The sequence below is a fragment of the Heterocephalus glaber genome, unplaced genomic scaffold (genome assembly GCF_053883595.1).
Source record: "Heterocephalus glaber isolate CG9 unplaced genomic scaffold, H.glaber_assembly_v1.0 deba00000006, whole genome shotgun sequence".
NCBI lineage: Eukaryota > Metazoa > Chordata > Mammalia > Rodentia > Bathyergidae > Heterocephalus > Heterocephalus glaber.
Window position 1 is genome coordinate 128,886 of NW_028258136.1, and position 26,434 is coordinate 155,319.

The window sequence follows — 26,434 nt, forward strand, 5'->3', positions numbered from 1 at the left end:
TCATTAGTCTCAAAACCCAAACACAAGCTACATCTGGAAGACACCTCTGAAAAGCAATCATTCCACAAGGGTTTTAAACACAAGCAACAAAGATACCTACATTAAGCAATTTTGAATTATCAACCCAGAAATTAAATCTAGGACAGTACCAAAAACAAAAATGAGAAGACACTTAAGCAAGGCAAAAATGCAGGCTTCCATGCCACAAAAAGGAAATTCTGGGGGAAATGAGGTGGAAAAGTCTGATAAGCAACCACTTGGACACCCTGAACTGATAGCACAGGAAGTAACAAAGCAGATTCATGAGGCTCTAGAAAATTTCAAAACGGAAATAATCAAAAGAAAAAAAAAAGAAAGAATCTCCCAGACAGATACAGACCTGGTGAGCAGAGTGAAAGAAATGATTAGAGGCTCTACAGCAGAAACAGATAAGAAAATAGATGCAATCAGAAACATGCTGGAAGCCATGAAAGCCCACCATAAGAAAGAAATGGGAAACATGATCACCCAACATAAGAAAGAAATGGAATCCATGAAACAGATTCAAACAGATATTCAGGATATTAAAAACCATAGAAAGCATGCAGAGCAGACTAAGAGAATCTGAAGAAAGAATATCAGATATATAAGACAGGATTGTGGTTAAGGACCATGAAAACAGAGATTTCTTAAAGATGGTAAGGGACCATGAGAAATCAATTCAACAGCTGCTAGGTGATGCAAAGAAGAATAACATAAAACTCACAGGAGTTCACGAAAAAACAGGAGAAAGTACAATTGACATAAAAAAAACTGTTCACAGAAGTAATAGTAGAAAACTTCCCAGACAGAGGCAGAGAATTAGACATATAGATAAGTGAGGCATACAGAACTCCAACCAGCCATGATCAAAAAAAATCTACACCTAGACATATAATAGTCAAGATCCCAGAAAACCAACAGAAGAACAAAATTCTACAGGCAGTTAGAGAAAAGAAACAAATCACCTACAAAGGAAAGCTCATCAGAATCATGGCAGATTTCTCAACACAAACCCTCAAATCAAGGAGAGCCTGGAGTGAAGTATTTCAAGCCCTAAAAGAAAATAACTTCCAACCTAGACTGTTGTATCCTGCAAAATTATCTTTCAAAATCGATGGGGAAATTAGATACTTCCATGACAAAGAACACCTGAGAAATTTTGTGAATGCCAAACCAGCACTCCAAACAATTTTAAGCAATATCCTAGAAAAAGACAATGAAGGTCACAACTCCATGAGGCCCAGCAGAGAGAAGGCACCGTGCAAGGTAAGACACTAAAGAGAAAGGGGGGGAAATAAGAAATAAAAGAGCCAACAAGAGTAAAACATCATGACAAGGATGAGTCAATATCTGTCAATTATAACTATCAATGTTAATGGCCTCAATTCACCAATCAAAAGAAATAGACTGGCAGAATGGATTAAGAAGCAAAACCCAGCAATATGCTGTATACAAGAAACACACCTAACTCAAAAGGAAATCCATAGACTGAAAAAGTAAAAGGATGGAAAACAGTTCCCCACGTGACAGGAACCCAGAAAAAAGCAGGCATAGCGATCTTATTTGCAAACAAAGTAGATTTCAAACCAAAACTAAGACAAAGATGATCACTACATCCTTGTGAAAGGAACAATCCAAGAGGAAGAGATGACAATCCTAAATATATATGCACCAAATACAAATGCCCCCAGCTATACAAAACAAATATTAATGGACATGAAAAACCAAACAAGCACTAATACAATTGTAGTGGGGGACCTCAACACCCCTCTATCACAAATAGAAGATCAACTAGAAAATAAAATTAACAGTGAAATTCTAGAACTAAACCAAGCTACTGAACAAATGGACTTAATAGATATTTACAGAGTGTTCCACCCCACAAAATCAGAATACACATTCTTTTCAGCTGCACAAGGGTCATTCTCCAAAATAGATCACATGCTAGCTCATAGGCCATATCTGAGTAAATGTAAAAGAATCGAAAGTATCCCCTGTATATTATCAGACCATAGTGCAATAAAATTGGAGATCAATAACATAAGAAACTGCAAAACTCCCACAAACACATGGAAATTGAATAACACCCTCCTAAACAACCAATGGGTCACAGAGGAAATTGAAGAAGAAATTAGACAGTTTCTACAAGTAAATGATGTTGCCAGTACAACATGCAGGAATCTATGGCACACAATGGAAGCAGTTCTACATGGGAAATTCATAGCAGTGAATGCCCATATTAGGAAAACAGAGAGAACTCAGTTAAATAATTTAATGCAAAACCTCAAGCTCCTAGAAAAAGAAGAGCATAACAAACCTAAAGCTCATACAAGAAAGGAAATTATAAAGATCTGAGCAGAAAACAATGCAATAGAGACTAAGAGGATGATACAAAAAAATCAGTGAATCAAAGAGTTGGTTTTTTGAAAGAATAAATAAAATTGATAAACCTTTACCAACCTTATTAAAAAAAGGAAAGAAAAGTCTCAAACCCATGCAATTAAGAATGAAAAAGGTGAAGCCACAACAAAACCAGCAGAAATCCAGAGAATCATCAATACCTACTTTGAGAACCTGTACTTTAATAAAATGGAAAACACAGAAGAAATGGACAGATTCCTAGATAAATACAAATGGCCAATGTTAAATAAAGAAGATATAGAAATTCTAAACACCCCAATAACAATTAGTGAAATTGAAAATGTAATAAAAAACTTACCAACAAAGAAAAGCCCAGGTCCTGATGGCTTTATTGCTGAATTCTACAAGACACTTAAAGATCTATTGCCATTACTCTTTAAACTCATCAAGGAAATTGAAAGGGAACGAAGGCTTCCAAATTCATTCCTGGAAGCAAGTGTTACTTTGATTTCAAAACCAGGGAAAAACCCAACCCAAAAAGAGAACTACAGACCAATCTCCCTAGTGAACATAGATGCAAAAATCCTCAACAAGATACTGGCAAACAGAATACGGAGAGTCATCAAGAAGATCATACACCCTGACCAAGTTGGATTTATCCCAGGCATGCAAGGATGGTTCAACATCCGTAAGTCAATAAATGTAATACACTATATTAACAGAGTGAAGGACAAAAACCACATGATCATCTCAATAGATGAAGAAAAAGCATTTGACAAAATCCAAAACCCATTCATGATAAAAATGCTACAGAAAATTGGAATAGGAGGTCTTTATCTCAACCTGATTAAGGCTATCTATGAAAAACCAACAGCCAGCATCATACTAAATGGTCAAAAACTGAAAACTTTCACACTAAAATCAGGAACAAGACAAGGATACCCACTAGCACCACTCCTGTTCAATATAGTTCTGGAAACATTAACCATAGCAATTAGAAAAGAGAAAGAAATAAAAGGAATAAAGATAGGAAAGGAAGAAGTTAAACTGTCATTATTTGCTGATGATATGATACTTTACACAGAAGACCAAAAAAACTCAATCAAAAAATTTCTAGACCTAATTGACAGATTCAGTAGAGTAGCTGGATATAACGTCAACACTCAAAAAACAATAGCCTTCTTATCCACAAATAGCAGACCCATTGAGAAAGAAATTTGGGAAATAATTTCTTTTACAATAGCATCTTAAAAAATGAAATATCTAGGAATCAACCTAGCAAAGGAAGCAAAAGACCTCTACACTGAAAACTATAGCACTCTGAAGAAGGAGATCGAAGAAGATATAAGAAAATGGAAAGATATCCCTTGTTTCTGGGTAGGAAGAACCAATATAGTAAAAATGGCCATACTTCCAAAACTACTATATAGATTCAATTCAATGCCAATTGAAATTCCAAAACTATACTTCACATAACTAGAGAAAACAATCCAAAAATTCATTTGGAAGCAGAAGAAACCTAGAATAGCAAAAACAATTCTAGGCAACAGAGACATGTCTGGGGGTATCACAATCCCCAACTTGAAACTATACTGCAAAGCTACTGTGATTAAAAACACTATGGTACTGGCAAAGAAACAGACCCAAAGATCATTGGAATAGATTAGAATATGCAGAAACAACTCCAAACAAACTCAGCCACCTCATCTTTGACAAAGGAGCCAACCACCCTCATTGGAGGAAAGATAGCCTATTTAATAAATGGTGTTGGAAAAATGGATTTCAACCTGTCAGAGATTAAAACCTATCACCGCACACTAAACTAAGATTGAAGTGGATTAAAGATCTAAATATTAAGTCAGAAACACTAAACTTGCTGGAAGATAAGTTAGGTAGAACTCTTGATGACATTGGCATAGGAAAAGACTTTATAAACAAATCTTCTGTACCACAGGAGCTAACACAAAGAATCAACTACTGGGATCTCATCATATTAAAAAGCTTCTTCACTGCAAGAGAAACCACCAACACAGCTAAGAGACAACCTACAATGTGGGAAGAAATATTTAGCAGCTGTAGCTCAGACAAAGGTCTACTATCCAGAATATATAAAGAACTGAAAAAATCAGACCCCCCTAAATTCAAAGACCCAATTCAAAAATGGGCATCCGAAATGAACAGACACTTCTCAGAGAAAGAAGTAAAAGCAGCAAATAAATATATGAAAAAATGTTCAACATCACTGGTCATTCGAGAGATGCAGATGAAAACAACACTTAGATTCCACCTCACCCCATAAAGAATGGCTGCTATCAAGAAATGAACCAATAACAAATGCTGGCAGGGGTGTGGAGAGAATGGAACCCTTCTCCAGTGTTGGTGGGAATGTAGACTGGTGCAACCACTGTGGAAATCAGTATGGAGATACCTCAAAGAACTAGGACTAGAGGTTCCATTTGACCCAGCTATTCCCCTGCTGGGTATCTTCCCCAAAGAATTAAAAGAATCATACCACACCGATATATGTGCACCTATGTTTATAGTGGTACAGTTTGCAATAGCTAAAGCTTGGAAACAACCCAAGTGCCCATTGACTGGAAACTGGATAAAGAAGATATGGTTTTTTTTATAAAATGGAGTACTATTCATCCATAAAAAATGAGAAACTAGAGACATTTATAGCTAAATGGATGCATATTGAGGCCATACTCTTAAGTGAAATAAATAGGACACACATGTGTAAATGCTGAATAGTTTCTCTAGTGTGAGAAATCGAAAGTGTAAATAAGGATGAAAATGATTAAAATGAACAATTGATAATTTGACATAAGAAAAGGTCCAAGGGTTTGGAGATGGTGGAAGGGGAAGGGGAAAGGGAAGAAGGGAAAGGAAAAATTGTGAGGAAAAAAAATGGAATCAAACTCTGTGTAAATAGGAAATGGTGGAGTGGGTGAAGGGTGCACAGGTAGTGGGAGAAAAAATAAAAACTAAGATACATCATGTTCTGGTACAAACACCCAATGATAAAAGTAAATGTATTTTATACCTAAAATGTACCAATAAATATATATATAAATTTAAAAAAAAATTGGTGGCTCCTCCAGGTGCCAGGGACATGTCCTTCAAGATCCCAAATCTCAGAAATCTTTGAGACAGTCATTTATTCAAGCTATTTTCCAGCAATTCTTGGTATCAGGAGTAGAGTTCCATCCCGTAGGACAAGTGCTGCTTTCTACCTTCCTTTGCAGACTGTCTGGCCTTGTTATGGAGTCAGGGTTGCTTATTGATATGTCCTAAAGTTTTTGTTTTGACAGATTTAGTATAAGTGCCTTGTAGACTGCAGTGGCTTTTATGTGTTGTTCAAATTCAGCTTTCTTCATGATAAACCTTCTCTAGTCTCTCACAACTTGGGGTTTAAGCAGATGCCTCAAAGATGAAATGGGACCACAGGTAAGTCTACCACTTAGCCTTTTGGCTCACAACATGGGAAAAGAATTTCAGGATGTGTTGGGATTAAGCATGAGCAGGATAATTAGGCTGAGCTAGAGAGTAAGGGAGAATAGGAAAAGCACTCCCATTTGAGCAACCAGAGTGAGCACACTCAGGCAGGGATACATACTAGCACACTCACAAATGCAGGAGGCCAGAATGAAGTTGATCATTATCTCAGTTCTTCTTTTGTAGTTCCAAAGGAATCCTTATGGCCTGAGGGCAAGTATGGTTCTCCTGATAAGATTGTTCTTGCTTGAGAGAGTAGCTGCCTCAGTCTCTGTCCTGAGGTAAATGTACCTGTTTAGTGTGAGAGGATCTTATAATACAGTTGTCTACTGGGCTCTGATTTTTCTGGAATCTGAAATAGTTTTAGGTTTGGAGACTTCTAAGTGTTGCTCCAGAAGAGTCAGGAATGAAATGTTATAAAAGTTAACAATTCGGTGTGCCTGCAAACCCTAAAAATTGCTTTAGTTACTCTTATTTGGGTGCCTTAAACCTTGAAGAGGAAAGAGATAGACAAAGAGAAATTAGGGCCAATAAATCTTGCAACACAGACACTGCTAAAGTGATTAACATGCCTACATGAAGAGCTGAGCAAGGATCTGGCCCAGGTTTTAAGGTAATAAAGGAGACAAAAAAGTTGAATGCTCTTGTCTATTTTCTACTTATCTTTATTTCTTCTATCCTATATCATGAGACTTAAATTAAAACACATGAGAAGAAATCTCACTCCAAAGTATAAAAAAGAAAGAAAATACTTCTTCTACCCCCGCCCCTGCAACCTCCAAATATGTATTCTAGACAACTAGAGCTCTGGGGAGATTTATAAGAACATTTGTCTGACATATAGCAGTCTCACAGGGACTCCCATCAGAAGAATATTTTTAGGGAACTTTCAGCTCATCTGGGAGGCACACACCAATGCTGATATCATGGGACTTTAAGGACTCCACCTATGTTAAGGTAACTGGCCTTCTGAGACACAAAAAAGAGCAAAATTGACTACTTGATGAGTAAAGTTAACTTTATCACATTTGACTCAAAAATGTATCCTTGACTTCCTTACATCTCAAAATCCTAAATTATGAGAACTTGCTCATCAAAGCCTGAGTCTTCCTTAAGGAACAGACAGTCTCCTTTAATTTCATCTGGCTTTATGTATAACAGTGTCTGCCTCGTGTTTCCAGTGCCTAGGAAAATGCTCTAAAGTTTATAAGAATGAGTGTGAGTGTGTGTGGTGTACTGGAGATTGAATCCAACCAGGTTTTACACATGCTAAGCAAAAACTCCACCACTTAACTACACTGAAGCCAATAATAATGTTAAATTCCTGTGGCCAAAATTGTACCATTGGACTGCACAAGAATTTCTAGAACTCTGTTCAAGAAGCTGAAATTAATGAGTTTATATAATTGCTAGTCAAGTTCACACAAAATAAGATCTCTTAACATGTGCTTAAATGAATTAGAGAGAAATGAGTTGTGGATGTTTATATTTGTTTTAAATTAAGTCCATTGATTCAAATTTTCTAAGAGGCAACTTTACACTGTTAAAAAAATTTCTACCTCATCTTTCAAGTTCCCTGGAAAGGATATTTATCCAAATTAGTTCAATCTAGCATTTAGTGGGTCCTATATAATACCAGTGCTTCTTACTCTATTTCTACCTTAAAACTTGACAAACTACTTCTTCCCATGTGTGCCTCACACTACCAGACTCAAACATATTAGTTGATTATATTCAGGGCTAATGACACTTCTTGAATCAGGATTTCATATTGATTTTTGCTGATTATCATTGTTCTTTTTTGTTTTTGCCTTGTTTAAATTCTCTTTTGTAAATCCCAGTATTTTAATTATATGGGAACAACAAAATTTATAATATTTCAATAATTGGATGTGATTCATAAATTTATTGTACTTGTTCAACTAACACCTTATGTCCTTGTAAGAGCCCATGTGTCTACAATTCATCCCTAGCCTCATTACTACAGCTTCTCTTTCACTCCAACATGGGACATGTCTACCTAGGAATGAGCCATCCTAAGAATATTGGTCCTTTTGTACTAAACCCAAGACAGCCATTACTTGATGCTATACTTTATATCTAGATGTGCTCAAAGAGCCCCACGCACTCATAGGTGAGGCTTTTGGAAGGTGACTAGATTATGGGACTTACAGCTGACTTGTTGGTAGAAAGCAGGGGCTGGTCCAAAGATATTGGTATGTGTAAGTCAAACCTAGAAAGGTTTATCTCCCTCCCAGCTCCTCCTTTTTCTCTCTGCTTCTTAGCTGCCATAGAATGAGCAGTTTTCCTCCTTCTACCACACATTCCTGCCTTGAAACCAGCCAACTTTGGTCTGAACCCACTGGAAACTAAAAGCCAAATAATTCTCTTCTCCTTTAAAATATAAGCGTTCAATGATATTTTGTACCAGCAACAGTAAAGTATCTAATACAGAAATTAGGACAATATGTGGGGTCATTAGTGTTCCTATACTTGATAATGTGGTCCAGAAGCATTTGGAACTGGTTTGCAGGAAGAAATTGAAAAGGTTTGGAGATGCCAACTGGAGCTTAGAATGCTGTATGAGGAATACTTGTAAGTTGAATAGATTCTGGCTATGCTCAGAAAGTAAGAATGCTATAAGATGGGGCTGGGGATTTAGCTCAGTGGTTTCACCACCTGCTGTGCAAGCGCAAGGACCCAAGTTCGATCCCTGATACCAAAAAAAAAAAAAAGGAATGCTATAAGAACATGGACATTAAAGGGAAAATTCATGAGTTTTCAATTGGGAATGAGGACTTTATTGGCAATAGGACTAAATGCCATGTGTGTTACACTGCAGCATAAAAGTCTTCATTTTGCCTATGCCCTAACCATTTGTGGAACTCTGAGATTAAGGTTGGTGGACTAATTAATTGGGTGACAGAAGTTTCAAAGCAGCCTAACATTTAGGCTATGTCATGGTTGCTACTGGATGCTTATAACCAGTTTACAGTGAAAATTGGAAGCCAAAAATAGAGCTGAATAACTTCAAAAGTTTTGCTGGCAGCCAGAAAAGAAGCAGCTATAAAGCTATGGGTAAACAAGCTTGGATGTTGAAAAGACTAGTGCTAAAAAGAAGCCAAGGACACAATAGGAAAGATGGCTTGAAAATAACCTAGGAATCAGCAAAACCTCACTCTTCACCATCTCAGTCATGCAGAACTATAAAGTTTTCATTTGAGAAGATTCCCCTAGGTCCTCTGCTTAGGAATGACCACCTAGGAAATAAATTCCCCAGGATATTTTTTGTCATACTCAGCCATAACTCAGAGGTCTTGCAGCTATGATCCAAGAATGCCTGGCTATAGCTGAAACTGGTGACAGACCTTGGAATAATCCATGGTGTGTTGGTTTTTCAAACATTCAGAGTACAAGAGTTATGGTGTCAGACAGGTCTCCACTCAGATTTCAAAGGAAGGCCTAGGAGAATAAACAGTGTACCCCTGAGTAGCCAGTGCATAAAGCTGGGGATGAAGCCAAAGATGCAGTGGAGAACCTATTAGAGATTCCAGGAACACAGATTCTCTGCTGAAGAAAGCCACAAAGCAGTGAGTGGAGTCAGCCCAAGAGAGAGGTCATGTGGTGTGCAATCAGCAAAACTGTAGGGGTGTGGCTACCCAAGCCATTAAGAGTTCACATCTTATTACAACTTACCCAAAGTGCTGGACATGGAAGTATTTAACTTTGCCACCCCAAGTTGCAGTCTTGCTTTGGTCCAATTCCTTTATATTCCCCTATTTTTCTCTTATGGATGGAAATGTTGTCCTATGGTATTGCATGTTGAAAATATTTAACTTTTTGTTGGATTTTTACAGGGGTTCACAGTTAAGAGTTTGCCCTGAGTCTCAGAGAAGATTTGGACTTGGAATTTTCACAATGCTAAACTATTATAATTTTGGCAACTCTTACAGATGGACCAAATGTGTTTTGCATAATGAGAGAAACATGAGTCTTTTGAGATCAGGGACAGAATGTTGTGGGTTGGATATAAAATGTCCCTCAAAAGTCTCATGTGCTTTGAAGATGATTGGATCAAAGTAGGTAGAGTATTGTTGGAAGAGTCACTGAGGGTGTTACTTAGAGGAGTATATTCTTGTCTCCTAGAGCCTCCGTTTTCTGTTTTCTGGCTACCATAGGATGAGGAGGTGTCCTCCAACCTGACCTTTCACCATGAATTTCTACCTTGGAGCAAGCCAGATTTGGACTAAACTCACTGGAAATTATGAGCAAATAAATCTCTCCTTACAAAGTTGTAAGTGTCAGGTATTTTGTCCCAGCAATAAGAATACAGCTAATACAAATGTAATACTATTATCCTCTTTCCTGTAACCACCTCCTCCTTCTCAATCACCACCTCCTCTTTCTCCTTTTTCCTCTTCCTCCTCTTCTTTATTCTTAATCTTTAGATATTTAGATGCCTCAGATGCCATTTTGGAGATAATTTTTCTGGACAATTAGATTTATGTTTATTTCCTGGGTGGTCATTCTTATGTTGGTTCAATGAACTCTGTTCTCACATTTGCTATGTCTCAATTTGCCTTTTAGGTTGAAAATATATATCAAATTATCATACTGTACCCCACAAATGTGTACAATTATTACATGCCAATTTTAAAAGAAAGAAAAAATCTATTTATGTAAAATTTGGTTATTCCAAAGTTTTAGATTTTGGTTTCTGTATTAATTTTGTTGTTTGTTTGTTTGTTTTGCTTGCTTTTGAGTTTTGTTTTGTTATTTTCCCAGTCTGAGGTGCTGGGACTAGGACACCAACACATGACTTTACAGGAATATAAGTAAGTCTTTAACAACAATCATTCACCAAAAAGGTAAACATAATATGGAGTTTCACTAAAACATTACTGTCAAAATTTTTAAGACATGATATCATGTTTTGTGTCCCTGAAACTGTACAGAAACATGATAGACACTTGTTGCTTAGAATTTCTATTTTATACTTAATAAAAGAACTTTTTAAAAACATCATTCCCATATTTTAGAATATTTAACAATTTACTTTCCCTTCAAGTATATGGCTTTTAACATTACAGTCACTTTTTATATGTGTCTCAGATGAAATGTATGGCCCAACTTAAGCTATTTACAGATATCTTGCTTTCTGCCATATCATTCTTTCCTATTGAATGAATGAGTTCATTAATGAATGTATAAAATTGTGACTATTCCTCTAATAGGAATATTTTCTTATGGGATGTAATTCAGTAGCAGAGGCTTCACTAGCATGGGTGAGGCCCTGGGTTTGGTTCTTAATACCTGAAAAATGCATATTGTTATTTATTTCAAAATTTATCCTGATATATTCTCCATTTTCTTCTGTATATAGGATAACTTTACACTTCAGTGCTATATTATATTTTCAGTTGAAGTTATACCTACAAAAAGTGTAAAATTATATCATCTATATTAAATAAATATGCACTTGTAGCCTGAGTAACATTTTGGCCATTCTTTTAAAATGATGATATACTGGGTATTAACTATTATTATTCTCTAATTATTTTGGCATGAAATTTTATTTTTATAGAAGTAAGAATACTTTTTAATATTTTCTTTATTAATATTTACTCACATTATATTAAAATAAATGTCTAGGTAAAATTGATATATATGAAAGAAATATATATTTTTATTTATGTATGACTCAATATAACTTGATGTGATCTTTAAAGTATCTAACACTTTTAAAACATATGTTATCTCATTTCCTTTGCACCAAAGCACTTTGAAATATTAGTCATACAGAAACTAAGGCTGAGAAAACATAAAACAAAAATATTCATCCGGAACCAAACCACATCATAAAATTCTAAGTCCAGTGGTCTCTCCACATTAGTACATTTTTATTGAAAGAATGAGGGAAAATCCAGGGTACTTCCACCTAATCTGTGTTCCTGTTTTACCTGCAAACAAATTCATCTTCTCCCAGACATCCAATATTATAAAAGAAACATCATGCATCCTGCAGGATATGGCAATTTGTTATTATTTAAAATACATTGTTTCACAAATTTCACTACAAATTATTCATGGAGCCCTCAACATTTTTCATAGATCAGTTATAAATGGGCATAAATAGGACTTCAAAATAGGAAAAAAGAAAGCTAAGACCTTTGTATGATGAATATCATATGGATTTTTTATTGTGCTTTAAAAACATCCACTCTTTTCCCTTATGAAACTTTAATACATCAGGCCCACTTCCCAATACTTTAACTACATACTGTGTACATCTCATAATGATTATCCTTCTATTATGCTGTAGACACAATGACCTGTTTTCCATTTCCCATAATCATCAATATTGTTCTCCCTTTGGAAAACTGCTCCTGCTCTTCCCTCTGTCTAGAATGCTCACATGTGACAGTGTCCCCTTGGCAGTGAGACCTCAGCTTCCAGGACAACTCTTCAGAAAAGTCCTTTCTGAACATCAAATACAAAGTAAGCACACACATATTCTCTCTATCATTGGCTAATTTATGACTTTCTATAGGATTTTTCTGGTATATATGTTTATTGTTTATTTGCTCTTTATCTCTCTTCCTTAAGCCCACTTCCACATTACTATGGACAATAAATCCTCTGAGAGTATAGGCATTTTCTATCTTCACCTTTATGTTTTAGTCATTAAACTGACCCTGGATATTTTGATGTCAGAATTACTTAATTTGCTGATTAAATAAACTACATTATTTGAACTATGTGAAACTCTGAGACAAATGAAAGTAAACATTTCAAATGAAAAGAGTTACCAATGAATTAAGACTGTAAAATGTATTTATAAAAAGGTAAAAAATGCTCCTACTTAAGGATCAATATACATTTCAAGTAAACTTCTCCCAGTGAAGACACAACATGATCTCATACCTACACTTCTGCTCTCAAGTCCAAGAAGTGAACTCTGGGGAGGTTTCCTTTCTCCTGGTCACTCTGAATGGTTATTTCTTTTCCTATCCTTAGAACTTAGATCAAAAAAAAAAAATCAGTCTCCCTTTACTGAATTTTTTTGAGACTACAGAGAAAGCACAAGACATCAGGAACACAAAGGAAAATCCCCAAAAGCATTCAACAGAGGATTATTAAATGAATAAACAAGATAATAATTCTGACTACCAAAATCAAAGTCTCCATGACAGCTTCAGTAACTCTACATGATTGACTGAAGATCTATAAGATAAGTAGTATAGCAATTAGCAAGAACAGGGCCCTGGGATCTATCGCCAACACTGCAAAAATAGATGACTGACAGACAGACAGTAGATAGACAGATATCTTATAATCTTACAACTTCTGGATTTATCGTTCAAATTTTCTACTTCAAATTTTATAATTTCTAGGAGTGGTGTATACCACATTGGAAGATGGATTAGGTTCAATCTCCAGCACCAAAAAAAAGCACTCTTGTATTTTCTGAAAATAAACTAGAAAAATGACACAATAAAGTACTCTTCTCTCTCTCTCTCTCTCTCTCTCTAAAAGATTAGTGATCAGATCATTCCCCATATATGTTGTCCTTCATCTCAGAAATGATATCTATAATTAACTTACTGTTGTATAGTACTGTCATTTGCATTTTATTTTGGTCACTTCCTATACTCTTATTCTTTTGATTTCTTTCTTGGTGTTGTTGTTAATGCTGTCCTTGTTATTTTGCAGTGCTAGAAAACAATCCCAAGCCTTGTGCATATTAGGCAAACCTTCTTCACTAAATCACAGCCTTAGCCCATTCTACAGTTTTACACATCACATTCCTGAACTAAGATTTGTCATCAATAATACAGGACCTATTTAGTAGAGCACCCTTTTCTCCAAAGTCTTTCTCAGTGCAATGTGGACATCCTTGTTTTTCAGACTGTAGATAAAAGGGTTCATCATTGGCCCCAAAAATGTATAAAAAATTGAAGATATTTTATCTTGATCCACAGATATAGTAGAAGGCTTAAGGTACATGAATGCTGAAGCTCCATAAAAAAGAAAAATGGCAATTATGTGAGAGCCACAGGTACTGAAGGCTTTGAACTTGCCCCTGGTAGATTGGATAGAGCAGATGTTGGACAGGATCAAGACATATGAAATGAAGATGGTGAGACTAGCCACTGTTATATTGACACCCACCACAATGAAGACCACCATTTCATTGATGGAAGTACTTGTGCAGGAGAGCTGCAGGAGAGGAGGTATTTCACACAGGTAATGATCGATGACATTGCTGTCACAGAACATGAGTCTCAGCATGCACCCTGTGTGGGCCATGGCACCCAAGAAGCCCATTGCATACACACCCACTGTCATCATGAGGCAGACCTGATGGGACATGATGACCTTGTACAGCAGGGGCTTACATATGGCCACATATCTGTCATAGGCCATTGATGTCAAAATATAGCATTCATCAATAACAAAGAAGCAGAAGAAAAAAAGTTGAGCCATGCACTCAGCATAAGAGATGATGTTCTGATTTACAAAACCCATCAGCATCCTAGGAGTTATGACAGAGGAATAGCAGAGATCGATGAAGGAAAGGTTGAAGAGAAAGTAGTACATGGGAGTGTGCAGGTGAGGATTGAGATAAATCAGAACAATCAAGCCCAGGTTCCCCAGCATGGAGACCACATAGATTCCTAAGAAGAGGAAGAAGAGAGGCAGCTGGAGCTCTAGCTGTTGTGTTAAACCCAGCAGGACAAACTCAGTCACTGAGGAGCCATTGCCTGAGGCCATTCTTCCCTGGGGGAGTTCTATGAGAACAAGATAAGTAGTAACATGTCCACATTAATATGAGATACCAGGATTCTCCATCCAACCCCAGGATAAACAGGATGAAATGTCCACCTTTTCATTTGCCTTTATTTTCACCATTTTAGAAGACAGAGGGAAGGTATAAAGAAAACTATTGAGAATAATATAGGAGGCAATTTCTGGAAAGATGAACTTTAGGAAGCCTGGAGTACTCTGACTCTGAAGCATCTCTGCTCTACATTTGCCCACCAGTCTCCTCCCAGCTCGGGATCAGTGGTGATCTCAGCAAACAGGAAATGCAGTATGTCAAGGGCTCACTGAACCCCACAGATGAGTTTTACAAGAAGAATAGCAGAACAGATGCAATTCAACACTCACCCTTTGGCATCCTGGCTTCAGGGGAGGATTTATTAACTCTCCTCCTCTATTTTCAGAGAGCCAAGTGCATCTTATGAGCTTTAGAATACAGAGAATATAGAGCCCAGAAAAGCAATTCTGCTTTTGTTTTAATTGCTGATGCTCAGGAAGAATTTTGGACTGAGAGAGTCAGAATACAGCCCACAATCCCTCATCCTCTAAGCAGACATGAATTACCTCTCATGATTTCTGCCACTGGCTTTGCCCAGTCTCCTCTCCAGCCCAGGAGGTGGCAAATATGATCCACTAATGACAAAGAACCACCTGACAATATGACCTGAGGGGATTTTATGAGTTCAGAATCCCTAGGGTCCTGATTAAAAATTGGAAGACCTATTTTTCCTCAATATTTTCACCAGAGATCAAGGACAACTAAAAGAAATTACATGTGCTGCATTCACATACAAATTAATGATAATGACATTAGTTTATTGAAACTATACCATTTTATATACATTTGGATGTCTTTCCAAATGGGGACATTTCTGTATAGAAAAGCAAGCCAATTTGCCCTGTGTCCACAGTGGATTTTTATCTAGCACCTGTGACTAGCTGAGATACTATGCATTTGTTCTTTGCTTGTTGTGTATTCCTTCAATGCATATACTTCCATACATTCGATTCTAAGTTCCACAGTGGCAGAGATCTTGTCTGCTTTCTTCAGTGCTATTTCTACACCTGCAGAGCAATCTGTGGCATTTACAGTAGGTGCTTAATGAACATATGTATCATAAAATGATCCCTTTCACCTTCTTCCTAGAACATACACTGGATGCTACTCAAACTTTCTACCCCAGAGGTGAAGGCTTAGGTGGTGCCAATGATTTACCTGTACACAGAAGCATGGGACAGAAAATCTTTACTAAGAGCATGCAAAAGCCATTCCTGGACTCTCAGATGCCATCTGAGAGCAAGCCAGGTCAGAGTTTCTAAGCAAGAAAAAAAACTGTAGCTTCCTTCATCACTGAATGTCACCACGAAGTCTTGCACAAGCTGTCAGAAAGGTCCCAGTGTTTCTTCTCACAAGAGAGCAGCAGAGACAAGAGTCAGAGACTGATTTAGATCAGTGCAGTATAGGAAGCTCTCAAATGCCCAGGCTCTGTTCGATCCAGGTGGGAGGACCTTGAAAACCACTCAAGGGTTTTATTTGTCACTTTCCAGAGGTTTGAAAGAAGCTCAGTGCTGCCTTAGAAGCATAATATTCAACCACTAGCTGGGATGAGTGGACTTAGAAGTAAGATGAACTCTGGGAGGCAACTGAATGAAGGACTCAGTGAGTAACTGAAAGAAAGAAAGAAAGAAAGAAAGAAAGAAAGAAAGAAAGAAAGAAAGAAAGCTAGCTTCCCTGAATTAATGTCACTGCTACAAGTATTTTCAAGAAAAATCCTATACTGGAAATATTGCAAGGGAAGAGTTGTGCAGGATTTTTCACAAAGGGCAAAGAAATAGGCAATACAATATTTCAAGAAATTTTAATAAGCCTTTGAACAGAGAAATCTTAGAAAAAGAGAAAATACTAGTTAGTAATAATTACAATACAATTTTGAACAAGTGGGCATCCAAGTACAAGTGTACAGTAGGAGAAGGCACAAAAAAGGCTAAGACATGCTCAGGAGAAACAGATTATGAAGAAAACATTGGGATCATTTACATAGGTGATAAAACAATGGAGTTAGTGAACTCAATGAAAGAAAGCACAAAGAAAAATAACAGAGGGAACAAAAATAATTTAGAAATCCTCTAGTTGTACCTTTCATACATAAGATAATTGGAAACCCAACCATTGAGTCCCAGTTATTATTCTCAAACCTCTCAAATTACTAAAGAACTAAAAATCCTTCCAGGAATATTTGAAATATATCTCATAAAACAGGCATTCCTTGCAGGTATAGCAGTGATGAGGACTTGGTGATTCATTAAAATTTGTGTTTTCTGTAGCTTTTATTAAGGTGATACAAGAGCATGAAATTCTCCCTCTAATTTCACATTATATCAAATCACATTGGGTAAAGGTTTATGTCAAGTTCTAAGGTAGAGCTCAGGATGAGGACTATACTTTCACCTCTGTGCCACCAGGATATAGAGGAGTAAATATGTAAAGAAAGTATAGAAAGTCTGAGCTTGTTCTTAAATTACAAAATGGTCATCCCCTTGCTATTTTTGTTTACATAATGGGCATGTTAGCCTAATTCAGCTATAACCAGTATGTCCTGCTTTTCATTGAGCTATGCCACAGCATTTTCAAGCCCAGTGTATTTCACCTGGTCAAAGTTAGAGGTGACTTAACTCAGTACGCTTTATATTACACTATATTTTCATAAAAATACTGATAAGAAAAATGTAAATTTACACTAAATGGGCTTTTGATTTGGAGAATTATGTCACACTGAGCTAACTTGTTACAAATGCCTAGAAACTTTGGCACCCTAGCTCCAGCTCTGAGCTGCATTCCTGGGCCTTTATATATTTATTTATTTTACTTGAGACAGAGTCTTTCTAAGTTGCCCAAGCTGGTCTTCAATTTGCAATCCTCATGCATCAGCTTCCTGAGTAGCTGAGATTACAGGTTGGTACCTCCATGCCCAGGTGGTTAATATATTTTTAAATATAAATTATATACATATATATATATATATAAAATCTGAGATGATAAAAAGAAACTTAAATCTTCAATTTCAAGGAAATAAAACAGCAGATAGAATTTCATTTCATACATTTAGGGGAAACTGATGTGATAACTAAAATTTCATTTTTTCATTATTATTTTCATTGAGACATTGCATTTGCACATCTTTATAGGTAAAATAAGTAAATTCTAGATAGATAGATAGACGATAGATAGACAGATGATAGATAGACAGACAGACAGACAGACAGATAAATGGATAATAGATGGATATAGTGTGTGTGTGATAACCAAATCAGGGTCTTAACCATTCTCATCTCTTAAATCATTAATCATCTTTATGTACTGGAAATTTGTACAGTGCTCTTCTTTTCTAGCCATTTTTTCTAGTCTTTTTTTAAAGATATCACAGATTGTTTTAACCAGTAGGTACCCTACTCTTCTAAAGAAATACCAGTAATATATTCATTGTAACTGTAATTCGGCGCCCTTTATTGAACCTCTTCCCATTTTCCTTCTCTCCTGCTTTTCTCAGTCTCTAGTAACCAGTAATCTAATCTGTTCTTCTACAAGAGTAACCTATGAGTTTCTACAAATGAGGGAGCATATGTGATAGCTTTCTTTTGGTATCTGGCTTATTTCATTTAATATGAGCCCTCCAATTCAATCCATGTTGCTGAAAATTCCAGGATTCTATTATCTTTATGGCTGAATAATATTCCATTGGATCTATATGCCACATTTTAATACAAGCATCCACCAGAATGCATTTTGTTTGATTCCATATTTTAGTTATTGTGAATAGTGCTCCAATAAATATGGGGTTCCGCTTTGGTTGGGTTTAGTTTTGGGCATACCAATTTCATCTCCTTGGGCTATACTCAGTAGTGGAAATGCTAGATGGTAGAGTAGTTCTAGTTGTAGTTTGTTGAGGAATCTCCATGTGGTCTTCCAGGGTGGCTGTACTAATTGTCATTCTCACCAATACTGTACAAGAGTTCCCTTTCTCTGTATCCCTGCCAGCATTAGTTTTCTGGTACTTGTTGTTCTTTTTTTTTTTTTTTTTTTTTTTGGTCTTTTAGATTATAGCCATTCTGACTGGGCTAACATAATATCACATTGTGGTTTTTATTTACATTTCCCTCATGATTAGTAAAATTGAGTGGGTTTTTCCAAGTACTGGTTGACCATTTCTATGTCTTCTTTTAAGAAGTAAATATTTCATAGATTTTTTTTGTCCTGGAGGTTGATTTTATTTTTAAATGACACATACTATTTGTTCATATTCACGGGATATAGGGTGACATTCAACACATGTATACATTGTGTAATGACCAGATCGGGGTAATTGGCATATTGATTACCTCAAACATTTCCTCTCTTCTATGGGCTTTGGGTTTGTCCTTCTCTACTTTTTCTAGAAGCTTAAGGTTCAGCATCAGGGTGTAATTGAGCTCACTCTATTTTCCTAATGTGAGTATTCACTGCTATGAAATTCCCTCATAAGACTTCTTTCATTGTGCCCCATAGATTCCAATATGTCATATTGGCATTGTCATTTAGTTGTAGGAACTGTCTGATTTCTTCTTTAATTTCCTCTGTGACCCATTGGTTATTCAGAAGTGTGTTGTGCAGTTTCCATGTGTTTATGAAATTCTTGTGGTTTCTTTTGCTATTGATCTCCAATTTCATAGCACTATGGTCTCATAATATACAGGGGATATCTTCAATTACTTTGCAATTACTTAAGCATGTTCTATGAGCGAGTATGTGGTCTATTTTAGAGAATGCCCCATGTGCAGGTGAAAAGAATGTGTATTCTGATTTTGTGGGGTGGAACACTCTATAAACATCTGTTAATTTCATTTGTTCAAGAGTTTGAGTTCTAGTATTTCATTGTTTATATTTTGTCTAGTTGATCTATCTAATTGTGACAGTGGGGTATTAAGGTCCCCCAGTACTATTGTATTATTGCTTATTTGATTTTTCATGTCCATTAGTATTTGTTTTATATAGTTGGGTGCACTAGTGTTTGGTGCATAAATATTTATGATTGTCATCTCTTCCTCTTCGATTGTTCCCTTTACAAGGATGTAGCGTCCTTCTTTGTCTCTCTTAACCAGTGTTGGTTTGAAATCCATTTGATCTGCAAAGAGGATAGTTATTCCTGCTTTTTGGGGGGTTCCTGTCACATGGAGTATTGTTTTCCACCCTTTAACTTTCAGTCTATGAGTTTCTTTTTAAATGAAGTGTGTTTCTTATATGCAGTATATTGTTTGTTGGATCTTGCTTCTTGACTGATTCTGCCAGTCTATTTATTTTGAGTGGTGAATTGAGACCATTAACATTAATGGTTGTAATTGATGTGTATTGTGTTATCCTTGCCAAGACTTTTTCTTTTTATTGGCTTCTCCCCATTTGTGTTTAATTTCTTGTCGTACCTGATGGATTCATTCTACAGGGCTTCCTCAGGTTGTAATTTTCATTGTCTTTTCCTAGGATATTGTTTAAAATTTTTTGGAGTGCTGGTTTGGTATTCGTGAAGTTCCTAAGGTGCTCTTTGTCATGAAAGTACTTTATTTCTCCATCAATTTTGAAAGATAGTTTTGCAGGGTACATAAATCTGGAGTTTGTTTTCCTTTAGGGTTTCAAATATGTTGCTCCATGCTCTTCTTGCCTTGTGGGTTTGTGTTGAGAAGTCTGCTGTGATTCTGATGGGGTTCCTTTGTATGTGATTTGTTTCTTTTCTCTAACTGCTTGTACAATTTTGTTCTCTTGAGTTTCTGGAATCTGCCTGTATGTTGAGTTCTTTTCCCCTATTTCGGAAGTTTTCTGCCATTACTTATTTTTCTTTTTTTTTCTTAAATTCTTTTATTGGTACATTTTAGGTATACAATACATTTACATTTATCTTTGGGTGCTTGTACCAGTACATGATGTATCTTGGTTCTCATTTTTTCCCCATTACCTCTGCGCCCTTCACCCCTAAACCCTTCTCGATTTACATACTTCATTTCCTTTTTTTTCTTTTCTCATAATTTTTCCTTTCCATTCCTTCCTTTTCCCTTCCCCTCCCACACCCCTACACCTTTGGACCTTTTCCTATTTCAAAGTATCAATTATTAGTTATTAATCCTTTTAGTCCTTATTTATACTCCCAGTTTCTCACACTACAGAAACTATTTGATATTTACACATGTGTATCCTATTTATTTCACTTGAGTATGGCCTCAATATGCATCCATTTAGCTATAAATGTCTCTAGTTTCTCATTCTTTATGGCTGAGTAGTACTCCATTTTATTAAAAAACCACATCTTCTTTATCCAGTTTCCAGTTGATGGGCACTTGGGCTGTTTCCAAGTTTTACCTATCACAAACTGTGCCACTATAAACATGGGTGCACATATGTCCCTGTGGTATGATTCTTTTAATTCTTTGGGGAAGATCCCCAGCAGGGGAATAGCGGGGTCAAATGGGACTTCCAGTCCTAGTTCTTTGAGGTATCTCCATACTGATTTCCACAGTGGTTGCACCAATCTACATTCCCACCAACAATGGAGAAGGGTTCCTTTCTCTCCACACCCCTGCCAGCATTTGTTATTGGTTCATTTCTTGATAGCAGCCATTCTTTATGGGGTGAGGTGGAACCTCAGTGTTGTTTTCATCTTCATCTCTCAAATGACCAGTGATGTTGAACATTTTTCTATATGTTTATTTGCTGCTTTTACTTCTTTCTCTGAGACGTGTCTGTTCATTTCAGATGCCCATTTTTAAATTGGGTTTTTGAATTTGGGGGTCTGATTTTTTTCAATTCTTTATATATTCTAGATAGTAGACCTTTGCCTGAGTTACACCTGCTAAAAATTTTTTCCCACATTGTATGTTGTCTGTTAGATCTGTTGGTAGTTTCTCTTGCAGTGCAAAAGCTTCTCAATAAGATGAAATCCCAGTTGTTGATTCTTTCTGCTAGTTCCTGTGCTAGTGAGGTTTTGTTCATAAAGTCTTTTCCTATGCCAATATCTTCAAGAGTTCTACCTAACTTATCTTCCAGCAAGTTTAGTGTTTCTGTCTTAATATTTAGATCTTTAATCTACTTAGATCTGAGTTTAGTGCATGGTGATAGATATGGGTCTAGTTTTAATCTCTGACAGGTTGAAATCCAGTTTTTGCAACACCATTTATTAAATAGGCTATCTTTCCTCCAATGAGGGTGGTTGGCTCCTTTGTCAAAGAGGAGGTGGTTGAGTATGTCTGAAGTTGTTTTTGCATCTTCTAATCTACTCCACTGATCCTCAGGTCTGTTTCTTTGCCAGTACCATGCTGTTTTAATCACAGGAGCTTTGTAATATAGCTTCAAGTTGGGGATTGTGATACCCCCAGCCATGTCTCTGTTGCCCAGAATTGCTTTTGCTATTCTAGGTCTCTTATGGTTCCAAATGAATTTTTGTATTGTTTTCTCTAGTTCTGTGAAGTATATTGTTGGAATTTCAATTGGCATTGCATTAAATCTATATAGTAGTTTTGGAAGTATGGCCATTTTCACTATATTGATTCTTCCTACCTAGGAACAAGGGATGTCTTCCCATTTTCTTATATCCTCCTTGATCTACTTTTTCAGGGTGTTGTAGTTTTCAGCATAGAGGTCTTTTGCTTCCTTTGATAGATTGATTCCTAGATATTTCATTTTTTTGGATGCTATTGTAAAAGGAATTATTTCCCTAATTTCTCTCTCAATGGGTCTGCTATTTGTGGATAAGAAGGCTATTGTTTTTTGAGTGTTGACCTTATATCCAGGTACTCTACTGAATCTGTCAATTAAGTTCAGAAGTCTTTTGGTAGAGTTTTGGGGGCTTTTATGTAAAGTATCATATCATCAGCAAATAATGACAGTTTAACTTCTTCCTTTCCTATCTTTATCCTTTTTTTTTTTTTTTTTTTTTTTGGCACCAGGGATCGAACTCGGGACCTTGCACTTTCGAGGCAGGCACCAGAACCACTGAGCTAAATCCCCAGCCCTCCTATCTTTAATCCTTTTATTTCTTTCTCTTTTCTAATTGCTGTGGCTAATGTTTCCAGAACTATATTGAATAGGAGTGGTGTTAGTTGGCATCTTTGTCTTCTTCCTGATTTTAGCATGAAACTTTTCAGTTTTTGACCATTTAATATGATGTTGACTGTTGGTTTTTCATAGATAGCCTTAGTCAGGTTGAGATAAAGACCTCCTATTCCAATTTTCTGTAGGGTTTTTATCATGAATGGGTGTAGATTTTGTGAAATGCCTTTTCTGCATCTATTGAGATGATCATATGGTTTTTGTCCTTGACTCTGTTAATACAGTGTATTACATTTATTGATTTACATATGTTGAACCATCCTTGCATCCCTGGGATAAATCTGACTTGGTCAGGGTGTATGATCTCTTGATGACACTCTGTATTCTGTTTGCCAGTATCTTGTTGAGGATTTTTGCATCTATGTTCATTAGGGAGATTGGCTTGTAGTTCTTTTTGGGTTGGGTCTTTCCCTGGTTTTGGAATCAAAATAACACTTGCTTCCAGGAATAAATTTGGAACCCTTGCTTCTCTTTCAATTTCCTTGATGAGTTTAAAGAGTAATGTCATTAGTTCTTCTTTAAATGTCTTGTAGAATTCAGCAATAAAGCCATCAGGACCTGTGCTTTTCTTTGTTGGTAAATTTTTCTTTATATTTTCAATTTCACTCATTGTAGTTGGGATGTTTAGAATTTCTATATCTTCTTCATTTAACTTTGGCAATTCGTATGTATCTAGGAATCTGTCCATTTCTTCTGTGTTTTCCATTTTATTAGAATACAGGTTCTCAAAGTAGGTATTGATGATCCTCTGGATTTCTGCTGGTTCTGTTGTGAATTCCTCTTTTTTGTTCTTAATTGCATGGATTTGAGTCTTTTCTTTCCTTTTTTTTGATAAGGTTGGCTAACGGTTTATCGATTTTATTTATTCTTTCAAAAAACCAACTCTTTGATTCATTAATTTTTGTATCATTCTCTTAGTCTCCACTGCATTGATTTCTGCTCTGATCTTTACAATTTCCTCTCTTTGTGGGCTTTGAGTTTGTTATTCTCTTCTTTTTCTAGGAGTTTGAGGTTCTGCATTAGATTATTTATGTTAGTTCTCTCTGTTTTCCTAATATGGGCATTCACTGCTATGAATTTCCTGCATAGAACTGCTTTCATTGTGTGCCATAGATTCCTGCATGTTGTACTGGCATCATCATTTACTTGTAGAAACTGTCTAATTTCTTCTTCAATTTCCTCTGTGACCCATTGGTTGTTCAGGAAGGTGTTATTCAATTTCCATGTGTTTGTGGGAGTTTTGCAGTTTCTCATGTTATTGATCTCCAATTTTATTGCACTGTGGTCTGATAATATGCAGGGGGTAATTTCAGTTCTTTTACATTGATTTAGACATGTCCTGTGAGCTAGCATGTGGTCTATTTCAGAGAATGACTTGTGTGCAGCTGAAAAGAATGTGTATTCTGATTTTATGGGGTGGAACACTCTGTAAATATCTATTAAGTCCATTTGTTCAATAGCTTGGTTCAGTTCCAGAATTTTGTTGTTAATTTTTTGTCTAGATGATCTGTCTATTTGTGATAGTGGGGTATTTAGCTCCCCCACTACAACTGTATTAGTGCTTGTTTGGTTTTTCATGTCTATTAATATTTGTTTTGCATAGTTGGGGCATTCATATTTGGTGCATATATATTTAGGATTGTCATCTCTTCCTCTTGGATTGTTCCCTTCACAAGGAAGTAATGACTATCTTTGTCTCTCTTAATTAGTTTTGGTTTGAAATCTACTTTGTCTGCAAATAGGATTGCTACCCCTGCTTTTTTCTGGGTTCCTGTCACATAGAGAGCCATTTCCCATCCTTTTACTTTCAGTCTATGAATTTCTTTTTGAGTTAGGTGTGTTGCTTGTATACAGCATATTGCTGGAATCCATTCTGTCAGTCTACTTCTTTTGATTGGTGAATTGAGGCCATTAACATTGATAGTTATGATTGAGAGATATTGACTCATCCTTGTCATGATGTTTTACTGTTGTTGGCTTTTATTTCTTTTTCCCCCTTTCCCTTTAGTTTCTTACCTTGTCTGGTGGCTTCCCTCTGTTGAGCCTCAAGGAGTTGTGACCTTTATTGCCTTTTTCTAGGATATTGCTTGGAATTGTTTGGAGTGCTGGTTTGGTGCTCATGAAATTTCTCAAGTGTTCTTTGTCATGAAAGTATTTAATTTCCTCATCAATTTTGAAAGATAATTTTGCAGGATACAACAGTCTAGGTTGGAAGTTATTTTCTTTTAGGGCTTGAAATACTTCACTCCAGGCTCTCCTTGATTTGAGGGTTTGTGTTGAGAAATCTGCCATGATTCTAATGGACTTTCCTTTGTAGGTGATTTGTTTCTTTTCTCTAACTGCCTGTAGAATTTTGTTCTTCTGTTGGTTTTCTGGGATCTTGACTATTATATGTCTAGGTGTAGATTTTTTTGATCGTGCTACTTGGAGTTCCATATGCCTCACTTATCTGTATATCCAATTCTCCACCTCTGTCTGGGAAATTTTCTATTATTACTTCTGTGAACAGTTTTTTTATGTGAATTGTACTTTCTCCTGTTTTTTAATGGACTCCTAACAGTCTTATGTTATTCTTTGCATCATCTAGCAGCTGTTGAATTGATTTCTCATGGTCCCTTCCTATTTTTAAGAAATCTCTGTTTTCATGGTCCTTAACCACAATCTTGTCTTCTATATCTGATAGTCTATGTTCAGATACTCTTAATCTGCTCTGCACGCTTTCAGTGGAATTTTTAATCTCCTGAATATCTGTTTGAATCTGTTTCATGGTTTCCATTTCTTTCTTATGCTGGGCATTCATGGCTTCCAGCATGTTTCTGAGCTCATCTTTTTTTTATCAGTTTCTGTTCTAGAGCCCCTAATCATGTCTTTCACTCTGCTTACCATTTCTGTAGTTATCTGGGAGATTATTTCTGCTTTGAATTTTTCTACAGCCTCATTCATCTCTTTTGTTACTTCCTGTGCTATCAGTTCAGGGTGTCCAGGTAGTTGATTATCAGACTTTTCCACCTCATTTCCCCCAGAAATTGCCTTTTGGGGGTTGGAAGTCTGGGTTTGTGACTTGCTTAAATGCCTTCTCATTTTTGTTTTTTGGTACTGTCTCTGGTTTAGTTCCTGGGTTGATATTATGAAGTTGTTTATTGTAAGTATCTTTGTTGGTCTATTTAAAACCCTTATGGAATAATTGCTTCTCAGAGGTGTCTACCAGATATAGTTGATATTTAGGTTTTGAGTCTCTAATGACTCTGAGGCTATCTCATTTTCATTATACCAGAAAGGAAAACTGTTTAGATCAATCGCAACATCTTAGGCCAAATCATACAATCAGCAACACCATAGCATTAAATACCTCTTAAAGAATGACAATTTGTGGTAGCTATTAACCTATCACCTTTAAAAAATAAAGGGCCTCCTTCAAGGTGTGTCTCTCCTCTCACAATAGACAACATGGGCAGCAGTGTGCAGTTATAAGTCAATGAGTCTTAGTAAGCTAGTCCCAGACCTGTGAGATTCAGGCAGATTTCTGGTTGCAAGTCCCAAGTTAAGCTCCCTGTCCTCCTGCAGCGTTGCACTCTGCAAGTTTCTACTGCAGGTTTCAGCTGC

General features: G+C 36.4%; 1 protein-coding gene across 1 annotated transcript; it reads right to left on the reverse strand.

The window, feature by feature from the left end:
• Positions 1-13,725: 13,725 nt before the first annotated feature.
• On the reverse strand, positions 13,726-14,676 carry LOC101704007 (olfactory receptor 8B3). The gene has a single exon (XM_021251920.2). The coding sequence runs from the start codon at positions 14,653-14,655 to the stop codon at positions 13,726-13,728; it is 930 nt and encodes a 309-aa protein (XP_021107579.1). The 5' UTR covers positions 14,656-14,676.
• Positions 14,677-26,434: the final 11,758 nt, after the last annotated feature.

Bases quoted from the DNA above. Each gene is read 5' to 3' on its own strand.
- LOC101704007 (XM_021251920.2), bottom strand. From the start codon at position 14,655: ATGGCCTCAGGCAATGGCTCCTCAGTGACTGAGTTTGTCCTGCTGGGT.